This window comes from Scedosporium apiospermum (genome assembly GCF_000732125.1).
Source record: "Scedosporium apiospermum strain IHEM 14462 chromosome Unknown SEQ_SAPIO_0110, whole genome shotgun sequence".
Taxonomy (NCBI): domain Eukaryota; kingdom Fungi; phylum Ascomycota; class Sordariomycetes; order Microascales; family Microascaceae; genus Scedosporium; species Scedosporium apiospermum.
Genome location: NW_015971811.1, coordinates 2302951 through 2315606, shown reverse-complemented (window position 1 = coordinate 2315606; position 12656 = coordinate 2302951). Strand labels below are relative to the sequence as shown.

Sequence of the window (12656 nt, the reverse complement as noted above, 5' to 3'; positions counted from 1 at the left end):
CTCGTGTACCTCTGTACATGAGCCTGTGTGGTCCAACACGATCCCTCACATTCCGACACGTTGCTAGCTCCGAGCTCAAAAGCTCATTTCAAACCACCCAACTCAAACACAGTTTCCAGGGCCCAGCAAAAGGGGCAAAGAAATGGGCACCATGGACCAGAAACAATCGGCCGTGTATGTACGGGCCTATAATTTAGGCCTGGATATCGCCAATGGAAGACATCCCCTCTCCAAGACCATTGCGCCGCTCCTATGGATCTTCGACTTGGTGCTCTGCGCTCTGGTTATTTGGAAAGTGCCTTGTAAGTTATTCCCGATGGCGACGGAAGCCCCATAGCTCTTTGTTCCCGAATATACGGCGCTTTGAAGCGCGATTGCATTTGAAATGGGCAATCCGTCTAACCCGGGACCTGAAAACCACCAATAGATACCGAGATCGACTGGGTAGCCTACATGGAGCAGGTCAAGCAGTTCCTCGACGGCGAGCGCAATTACGTCCGAATTGAAGGCGGTACCGGTCCGCTTGTCTACCCAGCAGCGCATGTATACACATACACGGCGTTGTACCACATCACCGACGAAGGCAAGAACATTTTCCTGGCGCAGCAGATCTTCGCGGGACTCTACCTGGCGACCCTCGCGCTTGTGATGGCGTGTTATAGGAAGGCGAATGTGAGTTCATTTCCCCGGACACGAAACGGGTGTGCCGTTGGCCTTTAATATGGAACCTTTACTGATAGAGAGTTGGGGGAAATACTTAGGCACCTCCCTATCTCCTGCCTCTCCTGGTCCTATCCAAGAGGTTGCACAGCGTCTTTATGCTCAGATGCTTCAACGACTGCTTCGCCGCCTTCTTCCTCTGGCTAGCGATCTTCTTCTTCCAGAGACGCTTGTGGACATTCGGCAGTGTTGCCTACAGCTGGGGCCTCGGCGTCAAGATGTCCCTGTTGCTCGCGCTCCCTGCTGTCGCCGTCATCTTGTTCCTCGGGAGGGGTTTCTACGGCAGTCTACGACTAGCAATGCTCATGCTCGAGACCCAGATAGCCATCGCCATCCCGTTCCTGCTCCACGATTCGAGGGCGTACTTGGGCAGGGCGTTTGAGCTTACACGGCAATTCAAGTACGAATGGACGGTCAACATGCGCATGTTACCCGAGGAAACGTTCCTCAGCAAAGAGCTAGCCGTCACTCTGCTCCTCTTCCACGCCGCGGACTTGTTCTCGTTCATCAGCGGGCCATGGCTCGCGCCGGCGCAGAAATCGCTCTGGGAAATGATCCCGTCACTCTTGCGTGGACAACTACCATTTACGGAACAGGAGGAAGGCAGGGTATCTCTCAGGGTATCGCCTCGATTTATCCTCACTACAGTGCTCACGGCGATGAACATGGGCATGCTCTTCGCCAGGTCCCTCCACTACCAGTTTTATGCGTACCTTGCTTGGTCGACGCCTTTCCTCCTCTGGAACGCCGGGCTTCACCCCGTCGTCGTGTATGCCGTCTGGGCCGCGCAGGAGTGGGCGTGGAACGTCTTCCCGAGCACGCCTGTCAGTTCTGGGGTTGTCGTGTTCGCGATGCTGGTTGCCGATAGAGTCACTTGGATGTTGGGTAATCGCACGGAAGAGAAGGCAAGAATCGCTGGCGGGGGTGGGTCGAAGAAGCCGAAGCAAGGATAATAAAATCGGGCTGCATTTTTCCCCCTTAATCGTAATCCATCCTCAGTCTCACGCGTCGTCTTCTGAATCGCTAGGGGGCATCTTGCCAACGTTCGACTCGTCTTCGTCGGACTCTGGGTCTCGAAACTTGGGAAACTCTGCCGGCCTACATTCAGAAGGAACACAACCGTGTAAGCTAACGCACGACGGACGAAGCACCATCAAAGCACAACACTCACCAGTACGGCATCTTCCTCCACTGCTTCTCATCCACGACGATGTTGATTATCTTGGCGACGGCTTCGCCCTCGACCTCCTTGGGCGGATACCGCTCGAGCAGAACGTAGTTATTGCGCTGGACCCATATCGTCTGGCGGAAGCGTTCGTCAAGATCGACTACTACGATGGACTTGTTGGGCAGTAGGCAGTTGTACTGGCCGCGGGGTAAGGCTCTATCGACGCGGGCGATTATCTGGTTCGCCTCGAGAGTGTCGGGTATGGCGAGAGCGGTTTGGGCTCGTAAGATTTGGCCTTTTGCGCGAGGCGGCATGGTGGGCGATTTTTTTATTCGGACGCTGGGGGATGGAATGGCTGGGTGTGTTGGGAGATTGGTAGCAGTCGGAGGAAAGCGGTTTTCGGTCTGGGCTGAAAAATTCGGATCCGAAAGTCCGGCCATGTAATTTTGTTAGTGGCGGGGGAGAGCCCTTGTGTGCTATTATCCTTTGCTGAATTGATCCCGGACTTGCTGTCCTGCACACTCTAATCTAGCAACTGGTTGGTAGAGGAGCTGCTTCCGCGTGCGCCCTAACTAAGATCAATTGATCATACACCAGCCATTGCAGACCTTAAAAAAGTTAAAAACGGCCAAAAACGCAGATGGGAGACATCATCGATCGATAGGATCAGTGACAGAGTGAAGCAGCCGGTGAAATAAGCTGAGTATTGAAGCTTGGGGCTATCAAATGATCCATTCTTGATGGCGCTGACTTTTTGGCTTTTCTGCGCCTGCTTCAGACACATCTCCCGCCCTCCTTTTCCTTGTCGTTAGTTGCTTGCGTTTCCAGTGGCAAATACATATTGAAATAAGAAAAGCAATAAGATGAATATTCTCGGAGATGATAGAAGATTCCACGAGGGTTTGTCAACCATCAAAAGAAGTTTGCTTTGCCTCCCGCATCAATTGGTGTAGTGACGGCCAGGACTAGACATGAAGATTTGTCAACTGTGTGGTGACGACGATGACGAACGGCGACTGGATCCTTGGTATCGGCGTTCGAAGTCGGCGTCTTGGCTGGTCTCGCCCAGGACAAGGCAGCAGGGCGAATCTTGCAGGGCTCTTGCAGGGCTCTTGCAGGCCGTCTTCGACGCTTCTTTCCAAGTCTAAAGCTCCTCGGGATTGCGCCATCCAGGTTTCTCACAGCTGATTGGATGGACTGCTGCAATCCCTTCCATAGCTACGAAGTACAAAGTCGGCGTTCGAGGTTCAGCGTGGCGGGGTATGAAGAAGTACTGTTGCCCCGCACTTAACGGGAAGAGTAGATACGGCGGCAAGGTACGAATACCTTGTGTTGTTGTACTGGGTACTGGACACTGAGTACTGGGAGTGACCGCCATAGAGTACCCCGAGTACCCCACGGGAGCAAGAAAAACATTTGATAATTGTGAATTAGTAAACATCCAGCTCCGTTACCAGCTCTGAGCAACTTTGCCCTGTTATTTTGCTCATCCACTCAAAGTGTCAAACTGCAAACTGCGCCTGCCTATAGCATTCAATGTTCCGTAACCCATAACTTGTAACTCCAGTCTTTCCCCCCCAATTCAGACGAGCACGCACTACATACGCCATTGCTTGCCGCTGCTTCTCAATCACTCGCACCTTCCATCTTGTATGTACACGAGTGTACAGTAGCCGCACTACTTAAAAGCGCGTCTTTCTCCCTGATCCCAAGCGACCTCTTCCTTCTCTTTCCCCATGTCACAAAATCTTTTCCTGAGATCCGCAAAGCGCATCGTTTCAAGCTCAAATCCAGCTGCTTCTACATTTCGATTCTCTACCCCAATCACCAGATCTTTTCATTTTACATCGCCCAGAATGGTTGTCAAACAGATTCACAAGTACGTATTTCATTGTGCCCCTCCTTTTTCGCTGCGCCTGCATCGACCCAAGCTGTCCAGCCTTTGATACGATCCTTCCATGTCTGTCCTTGTATCACCTCATCGAGCTCTGCTTCCCCTGCAAGTCAGAAAGAGCAAACCATCCCTCGCTTTCTACATCCCTTCTATTCCTTATTCCCTAACATTACGTGTTTGTTTTTGAAATATTTGGATGCTGACTATTCCACAGCAAGCAGGAGTGGGACGCCCTCGTTGCTGAGGGAAAGCCCGTCCTCGTCGACTTCTTCGCCGTGTGGTGCGGACCTTGCAGGGTGATCTCCCCCGTCTTTGAGAGGTAGGTCCTAGCTCTTTCTCCCCCATCGTCTTGGCGCCCGCCCCGTGTGGTGGTTTGGGCTACCCGTCTTCTGTCTTCCGGAGTCCCCATATTCTATACCCCAAATACCCCTGCTTTTGAGACTCTAGTTCTAACATGCGAACCAGGTTTTCTGATGACGCGACCTTCGCGGGACTCAACTTCGCCAAGATCGACGTCGACGAGGCCTCCGACCTCGCTCAAGAGTTCGGCATCACTGCCATGCCAACCTTCATCCTCGTCAAGAACGGCGTCAAGGAGGGCGAAGTCCGCGGGGCTAACCCTCCCGCCCTTCAGGCCCTCGTCCAGAAGGGCGCCGCCTAAGCGAGTTGCGATCCGCCGGTATCGGACTGTTGGGGATGCGAATGATTAAGAAGGGAAACTTTGTAGTTCTTGTTACAGGGTTATATTTTGTTCAGGACGGGATGGCCTAGGATTCTACATGTGAAGTACACCTCCGATGCAAGGGAGCTTGCGAGATTCATAATGGGACGGTGGGATGGGGTGGAGGATAATCAAGACTGCCTTGCATGTAAACATCATGGATCGTCGATTATGATGGCAGTCACCCCATTGATAATACCCCGGGGAGCAATGGCACAAAAAAAAAAGATAATTGAATTTGGCAATTATGTTCTCCAGAAAGGCTTCGTGATTCTATAGAAATGATCTTGTCCAACTCAGGCAGGTCGGTATTCGGGTTCATCGTTATCTGCAATCGAGCAGCGATCCGTCAAATCTTTTACTACTTTAGTTCGATTTCCCCTCGATCCAGACCCCGCCCCCCGCGTTGAACAACCCCTCCCAGGAATTCCATGGCCTGATTGCTACCGTTGAGATTGAAGCCGTTGAATGCCGAGCAGGACGGTTGTGCCTACATATACAGCTGAGAGTCGCAGCTTTACCATTGTAAACACAACTCGTTGGAGCCGGCACGTAATTTATAGAAAGTAGGTAGGGGTCGTCCTTAAAACTTCAAATCGAGCGTCGAGTGTTGAGCGAGCTTAGGAGCCTTATTAGCGGTCTTCCAACGGACAACGATAAGAGTTAACCGCGCCCATCTAGTGTGAGTCGCCTGCGCGTGAATTGTTAATTGGAGCGTTAAGGGACATCAATATGGTCCAGTCCTTCCGCTCAGTTCTTCGTCCAGTAGCTGATTCTTTTGAAAACAAGACGATCGATACCACTCATCTACCAAATCAACCCTGTCCGGAAACTCAGGCTTCCCGCGCAAACATGTCGGAACCTCTTGTAGTTCTTGGCTCAGCTCCGTCTCAGTCGAAGAAGAGCCCCATCGTGGTTCTCGGGCAAGTTTCTTCCTTTCCGCCCCCTTCTCCTTTTTCCCACAGTTGCGTTTTACACGCAGGAGAAGAATAGTCGGGCTGACACTTTTAAAAACTGGTATTAGTGCCGGAGTGGTAGGTCTTACGAGCGCGCTCCTGCTATCCAAGGACCCTGAGAATGCCGTGACCGTGATTGCCAAGTTCATGCCCGGTGATTACGACGTTGAGTACACATCTCCATGGGCCGGTGCCAATGTTCTCCCGTAGGTCGTTCCTCAGGGAGGGTTTTGTAGGACGGGCCTGGAAGTTTGGTCGTGAGAAAAGTAGACATGAGCTAACTTTTGCGCGATATAAAACATGAAGAATGGCCATCGAGAAGGATAGTCGATGGGAACGGAGGACTTGGGAGCATCTCAGGAAGTTGACGGAGAGCGAGCCGGCGGCAGGCATTCACTTCCAGAGTCAGCTTTACCTACCCATTCAAACTCTTGCGTTCAACAACAGGTTCTAACTTGCCCTACCCCCCCAAAAAAGATGCTCGCATCTACCGCCGCGACAAGGACGTCCCGGACCAGCCGGGCTCCCACTTCTACGATGCCCTCTTCGCGAAAGAGCCGTGGTACAAGACCATGTTCGACCAGTACCGTGAACTCTCCCCCGAAGAAGTCCTCGCCGCCCACGACTCGGGCTGCGAGTTCAAGTCGCTCTGCATCAACACGCAACTCTTTCTCCCCTGGCTCGTGAGCCAATGTCTCAAGAACGGCGTCGTGTTCAAGCGCGCCATCGTCGAGCACGTCGCTGATGCTGCCAAGTTCGCCGGCGACGGCCATGGCGAGCAGGTAGTCGTCGTCAACGCGACCGGTCTAGGAGCGCTGAAGTTGGGTGGCGTGGAGGATAAGGCGATGGTTCCTGCGCGGGGTCAGATCGTGCTTGTGAGGAACGAGTCTCCGTTCATGGTGGCAACTTCGGGGACGGAGGACGGGGAGGCAGAGGCGTGCTATATCATGACGAGGGCGGCCGGTGGCGGTACCATTCTGGGAGGCACGTATGATAAGGGGAACTGGAACCCGAATCCGGAGCCGAACATTGCGATGCGGATCATGAAGAGGGCGCTGGAGGTGTGTCCTGAGCTTACCGGCGGAAAGGGCATCGAGGGGCTTGATATCATTCGTCATGGCGTTGGCTTGAGGCCGCTCAGGGTGGGCGGCGTGAGGATTGAGAAGGAAATGGTGTCTTTGAAGGAGGGTGGGGGAGAGGTTGCTGTGGTGCACAACTACGGGCATGCTGGATGGGGATATCAAGGAAGTTTCGGGTGTGCTGAGAGAGTGGTCGAGTTGGTGAACGAGATTAGAGGCAAGAATACCGCGGCTGCATGAAGTTGAGCGAGAGAGAAGCAAATGGTGTATTCGCCATACATATATAGAAATATATATACACCTCTATCTAAGACGTAGCCAAAGATCTATCAAGCATTCACGCATCTTAATGTCCAGTGATAACCAAAAATCGAAATCTATCTTAAAACCACTCGGCTCAAAACACCTCTAGTCGTCAGCTAGTGCTCCAGCCTCCCCTTGGCTTCCGCACTGCAGGACGTCTCTCCCGCAACGATGTTCTTGACGGTTGCGAGGATGCTGGAGAAGTCCTTGAAGGTCACAAAGGGAACATCTTGCCTCTCGCAGTAGGTCACAAGATCTACAACGACACCAAACGGTTAGACGGGGAAGGAAACTCGTGGAGATTATATATGAAGATGTCCTTACCTTTGCCCGCCTTTGCGAAGAGTAGATCTGTCTCCTTGGCGGCGGAAAGATCCGAGATGCCGTCGCCGGCATAGAACATGGTCGGTCGCTGGCCCTCGGGCAGCGACGAGTACTTTCTAATCTCGACGGACTTGTCGTGGCCATGCGGACTAACCCGATCGTCAGAACCTCTTTCTCTTCTTGCGACCAAGAAAGAAGGACACTTACGAGTCATCGAGAAAGGTAATTCTCCAGCCGCCCTCCTCATTTATCCCCTTCCCCTCCCTCGCCGCCACATCGTTGCTCACAATCTGTAACCACTCCACTTCGTCATCGCCCAAAAACTTCTTCAAGAGCGCCTTGATGATTGGCTTCATCCCGCCGCTCAGCACAACGATTGGCACGTCATTCCCACGGCACCACGTAAAGAACTCTTGGAAATACGGATCGAGTTCTACATGGTCGAGCAGGTGTTCGGTGCACTGGTCGTAGGGAGCCGTGATGGAATCCAGCATCTCGGCAAAGGCATCGCGGAAGGAGACGTGGCCGTTGAGGACCTTCTCGCCCAGGGCCAGGCGGCGATCGGCTCCGAAACCGAGGGTGTCTGTCATATAGTCATTGCTGTCTCTCTGGGTGATGGTACCGTCGAAATCGGTGAAGAAGATGAACTTGGGGACTGCTGAAGGGATGGTCATTGTGGGTGGTTTTAAGTCAATTAAGGCGGAATGGGCAGGAGGGCGAGGTTAGGTGTAAAAGTATTGTGATCCCACGATCCAAGGTTGAGCTTACACCGGGTGTTGCAGTTCTGGGAGTGAGCGAGTGACTCAAAGGAGGCGATTCACGATACGGGCGCATCTAGATGCACTAATAATTACGTTACAATTAATTCAAAAATTTCTTGGGTTTGACGCCATATTATTAACGGCTGGAAAGCCGTTGGGCTTGGAAACATTTAGCTTGGGAATTGATGCATCCTCCTCCAATCTCTCTGGCCGTGTTCGGCGCGATTATCTGGAAAATCGAAGCGTCGGAGAGGAGAAAGAAGATTCTTCATGAGTTCAATTGAGCAATCGATCAATCGATCAATAAATTCATCAAATCCGATCAATGTTCTGTGAACGTTCTATGATCTTCGATCTTCAGGGGATTGTGTGGGCCACCGTCCAGGGCTGGTTGGAGGCACAACACCCTGTGAGGGGTCCAGAGGCGGGAGTCGTGGACGTCATTGCAGGGGCCAAGACCCCCTAGCGACATCGGAATTATAGCGCCCCCGTGCCGTGACTCCCGCTGCCAGCAATTGGCACCAACGAACCAGAGCTGCGGTCCAAGGCGGTGAGGACTGCGACTTTTTTTTTGCTCAGGTGCCGAAACGGCAGAATTCGGGCTGACGGGGGAAAATCGGTTGAGAATCAAGAGATCAATTGATCCTCCTCAACCTTCCATTTTTCTTAGCGCCGCGGATGCCACAGATGCCAGCTCAATTCCTCGCCCATATCGCTAACTCTCTACCGCTGGTCTAGTCGTTAGACTAGCCATTGTACCCTTTGCTCTGGAAAAGATGGCATCCTCGATATTCCGTCCGCTGAGGACAGCGACCGAGGCCATCCGGTTCCCCGCGAGGACGGTTGCGGGTCCCTCGCAATTGAGGATGCCGAGGAGTGCTTTGAGGAGACCTGGCCTCGGGCTCCCGTCCACGGCAGCCAGGTATCCTGCTCTATTTGCTACGAAAGGATATTCCACTACGCCCCCCGACCGACCATCATCGCAGCTCTATTCCTCATTACCCGAGCCTCCGCTCGAGCAGTCACCATTGCCCTCGCCCTCGTCCTCGCCCTTGCCCTTGCCCTCGCCGCCCTCCGAACCATCTCCACTCCCAGAATCCCCTCAATCTTCAGACTCCTCTTCCTCCACAGCCTCCGCGACCTCCGCAGCATCCGAGTCCGAACCCACCACATCCTCGCAAGACCCTCCCCCTTCCGACTCCTCTCCCCACGGCGAACTTCCCTCAGCTGCCGACAGTCGGCGGTCCAAGCTCTTCGCCCGCTTCTCTAACTTCATGGACAACCTCCAAGATCGCTACGTCGACGGGCTCCAAGCTTTCAACTCGCTGACGGGGTACTCGTCCATCGAGGCGATCACGGCCAACAACGTGCGGCTAGAAAAGTCCCTCGTCGAGGCGCGAACGCAGATGCGCGAGGCTCGGGAGAGGTACCAGGACATGTCGGCGAGCCAGGTGCAGACCCAGAGAGACATGGCGACGCTGCTGGCGCGCAAGGCGTCGTGGATGCAGTCGGACAAGAACCAGTTCGCCGAGCTGCTGGACCTCGACTATAAGCTGGAGAAGGAAGTAGGGGACGCGGCCAAGGCGGTCGCCGAGGCCGAGGGTAAAGAGCAGAGCTTGCTGTCGGAGTGGGTGGCGGGCATGTCGAAGCAGTACTACGAGCACCAGGTGTACAGCGACAGGATACGCAGGGCGAGTACCTGGGGCACGTGGGGTTTGATGGGCGTCAACGTGCTGCTGTTCTTAATGCTGCAGTTTGTGGCCGAGCCGTGGAAGAGGGGCAGGCTGCTCAATAGCATGGAGGAGAGGGAGGCCAAGCTTTTGGATAGGGTGGATGGGCGCATAGACGAGGGCTTCGGTCAGATGAGGAGTGAGCTGCGCGATACGCTCGAGGTTTTGAATCCTAAGGCAGCTGAGGGCCAAGAGATGGCGACATCGAACGCCGAGGAGCAGACTACTCTGCTGCCGCCACCCGTACCCATGCCGACGTGGAATGATATTATGAAGGATCCGCGACTTCTGAAGAGGCCACTGACCGAGGCCTATGAGGCGGTGAGAGCTGAGTTGGAAGTCAAGGATATGATTGCTATTGGGTTGCAGAGTGCCATAATCGTCCTGCTTCTAAGGAACTAAAATTCCTAATTTGTGAGGAGTGGCGAGGCACGACGAAGGACAAAAAAAGATGAAAATAGTTTACACACCAGGGCAGATGGCGATTGACGCCAAGTATCGACCCTGATCTGTACAAATGTATGTATATATTAATCATATAGAGTGAAATGAAGAAATCTCACGACGCAGCGGATAGAGTATGGCATCACGGGCTGCGATGGGCTTTCTCTCAGAGGAGGACGGTGTCAGGTTTCCTTGGTGTTGCCAAAGATAGCTCATCCCAGGATGCAAACCACGCATCATAACACATCTCCAAATATCAGCCATCAAACTCCAGTTCCTTCTCTTGTTCTTTCCCTTTTTGCGATATACTTCTTGTGGTCAAGGTTAAGGGATGGAACATGAGCATCCGCACTGCCAAGGAGCACGAATGCTGCTGGGTTCGTACGGTCCACGAACGTCTGACCACCCGCACTTCCTTCTTCGCCTCTGTTCTAAAAGAGCGTCATCTAAATGCAGTCACGGGACTGTGGCACTGATACTTCGTAAACATTGACGGCAAAGAGCGATTCTCCGGAACAGCATCAAGTTTAGAGAAAGCACACGGGGCGGTATTTGCCACCACGGACTAACCAGGTCTCTATGGGCTCTTGCGTCTTCGTTCCCAGTCACCTGGTACAGAGCCTCTACTTTTCGACCCTATGGATCATTATATGGAAAGCGAGGGACGAAGATTATTATCGGCACCGGCAGACCGCCACGTCGCCGCCGGGTCATGTTCCGTGCTCTCAGAATCTCTCGGGCCAAGCCACCCCAAGCCCAATCTTTCGTTGCAGAACGGCCTCCCCCGCCAAACCCTAGTCTATTTGTCGGAAAGGCTCCCGGTCGGCCCTCGGTTTTTGTAGGGTGAACGCGTGTCTACGAAGTCTGAGATGATCACCCCTCACCCTCATACCAGGTTCATCCTTCCAATGGGTAAAGTCATGAGAGGGTTACAATACCGCAGGAGGGCCGACAAGGTGGAGATCCGAACGAAAGCCCACACGCAACACAATCTGCTATAGAGCCCGGGCTCAACGGGCTAGGGACTCTGGATCCAGGGCATTGTATATTCCTTGGGTCCCAAGTTACTTCATATGAACAAATCATGTCGCGGAGAGGGGCAAAATTGGAGAAGGATAATAAAGAGAGAAAGAGGGTTTAGGATAAAAATAGCCCACAGCCGAGAAGAGGTGTCCCGTTTCCGTTTCCGTTTCCCGTGCTTTTAACCTTTTGCTCATCTGGTCGAGGCATGTTCTCAGTCGTCAGTGCGCCTGATTTACTTTACTAGATAGTGCCGAGGAGGAAATGCCATTTCCAAGATCTTGGATGACTCGTGAAGGAGGAGAACCAAGAGATGGGCTAAGGGCGACGGGACGGATTGACTGAAGCTTAGCTGTAAGGTTCGGCATCAAGTGATGTTGTCCGTCCGTTGTGCCAGTTTGATGTTCTCCCTCATATTAAGGCTCGCCATTGAGACATTGAGACACTGAGATATTAAGACACCGATCTTTCTTGGCGGGTGTGTGCGGCCCTTTTTCCCTGTTGACATTCGTGTAAGTGCAGTGATATCAGGTCCGCAGAGTATCAAGTTTCCCATTTCCAGGAAACGAAAGAGAGACATATCTCTTTTTCGCATTTCCCTTCCTCCTCCTCCTCCTCCTCTCTCTCTCTCTCCTCAAGTCCTCTCTGTCTTCATGCCCTCACAGGTCTAGTTAATCCAGTCTCTCCCGTTTTCCGCCTCGGCGGCATATGCCCAGAAGCCCGGAATATCGCGTCAGGCTAAGGTGTGGCTCTTAATTTGTTTTTGATATATTGTCCCATCTCCTCTTTACCACTAATAGCATCAATTGGATCTTGATCATCACTGACATTCATTGGATCAATCATTTATCGTATGCACTCTCACTCACTCTCTCTCTCTCACCCTGCCCATTTTTCTTGTCATTTTTTCGCCTCCGCATTCCATCGACCCAGAAACAGAGAAGAGAAATGGAACACTAAAAGGAAGAAAAAAAAATAACTGCTAAATTGAATAAAATGAAGTCACAGAAGTAGACCCGACATTGTCATGGCCCCTTGGTTGGAGCTACCCAAGACGCTTCTTTTTTTGGAGCAACTGATGCTTTACTCTGGGCCATTTATATTTGATTCTGTTTTCATTTTCTACGAGAAGCAGACGATGCGCCAAGGGCTTGGAAACCATCTACTAAGGAGCCAAAGGAAAAAGAGAGTGAGAAAGAAAATTAAGATATTGAGGGAACCGTATTGAAAGAGGAACCCGGTCGGCTGCCTTCGTCGTGGCAACCAGCGGCCTACTTTACGCATGGAGATTTAGACAATCCAACACACGATGGTTGGCCGAGTCGGTCTATATATCATAGATTGCTGTCCCCCTCCCGACTCTTTGTCGTTGATAGCTCATGTTCTCTCGCTCGGGAAGCTTTGTGTCTATAATTGACTTTTTCTATATTCCTGCTATTATTCAACCCATCTCAACGCCAACTCGAGAAACTGAATCGAATTAGGCTGAGCTGCCTGCCTTGAAGCCATTCGCATTTACACCCAACTCCGTCCACT

The 12656-nt window shown here is 52.5% G+C and overlaps 5 protein-coding genes and 1 pseudogene across 5 annotated transcripts; 4 read left to right on the top strand and 2 right to left on the bottom strand.

Moving 5' to 3' along the window:
- Positions 1-151: 151 nt before the first annotated feature.
- SAPIO_CDS7572 (Dol-P-Man:Man(5)GlcNAc(2)-PP-Dolalpha-1,3-mannosyltransferase) lies at positions 152-1673 on the top strand (the record flags this gene model as incomplete). The annotated part of the gene is made up of 3 exons (XM_016789413.1): positions 152-302; positions 428-672; positions 762-1673. 3 exons carry the CDS (start codon positions 152-154, stop codon positions 1671-1673), a joined length of 1308 nt encoding a protein of 435 aa, XP_016641240.1.
- Positions 1674-1721: 48 nt separating this feature from the next.
- On the bottom strand, positions 1722-2202 carry SAPIO_CDS7571 (Translation initiation factor 1A/IF-1; the record flags this gene model as incomplete). The annotated part of the gene is made up of 2 exons (XM_016789412.1): positions 1722-1818; positions 1892-2202. 2 exons carry the CDS (start codon positions 2200-2202, stop codon positions 1722-1724), a joined length of 408 nt encoding a protein of 135 aa, XP_016641239.1.
- A 1542-nt stretch (positions 2203-3744) lies between these two features.
- Positions 3745-4443, top strand: SAPIO_CDS7570 (uncharacterized protein; the record flags this gene model as incomplete). The annotated part of the gene is made up of 3 exons (XM_016789411.1): positions 3745-3767; positions 3997-4101; positions 4248-4443. The coding sequence occupies 3 exons, from the start codon at positions 3745-3747 to the stop codon at positions 4441-4443; spliced, it is 324 nt and encodes a 107-aa protein (XP_016641238.1).
- A 341-nt stretch (positions 4444-4784) lies between these two features.
- Positions 4785-6778, top strand: SAPIO_CDS7569 (uncharacterized protein; the record flags this gene model as incomplete). The annotated part of the gene is made up of 4 exons (XM_016789410.1): positions 4785-4807; positions 5528-5665; positions 5766-5863; positions 5937-6778. 4 exons carry the CDS (start codon positions 4785-4787, stop codon positions 6776-6778), a joined length of 1101 nt encoding a protein of 366 aa, XP_016641237.1.
- A 179-nt stretch (positions 6779-6957) lies between these two features.
- SAPIO_CDS7568 (putative phosphatase) lies at positions 6958-7839 on the bottom strand (the record flags this gene model as incomplete). The annotated part of the gene is made up of 3 exons (XM_016789409.1): positions 6958-7097; positions 7166-7314; positions 7373-7839. 3 exons carry the CDS (start codon positions 7837-7839, stop codon positions 6958-6960), a joined length of 756 nt encoding a protein of 251 aa, XP_016641236.1.
- Positions 7840-8702: 863 nt separating this feature from the next.
- SAPIO_CDS7567 lies at positions 8703-10058 on the top strand (annotated as a pseudogene; the record flags this gene model as incomplete).
- Between the last annotated feature and the right edge of the window lie 2598 nt (positions 10059-12656).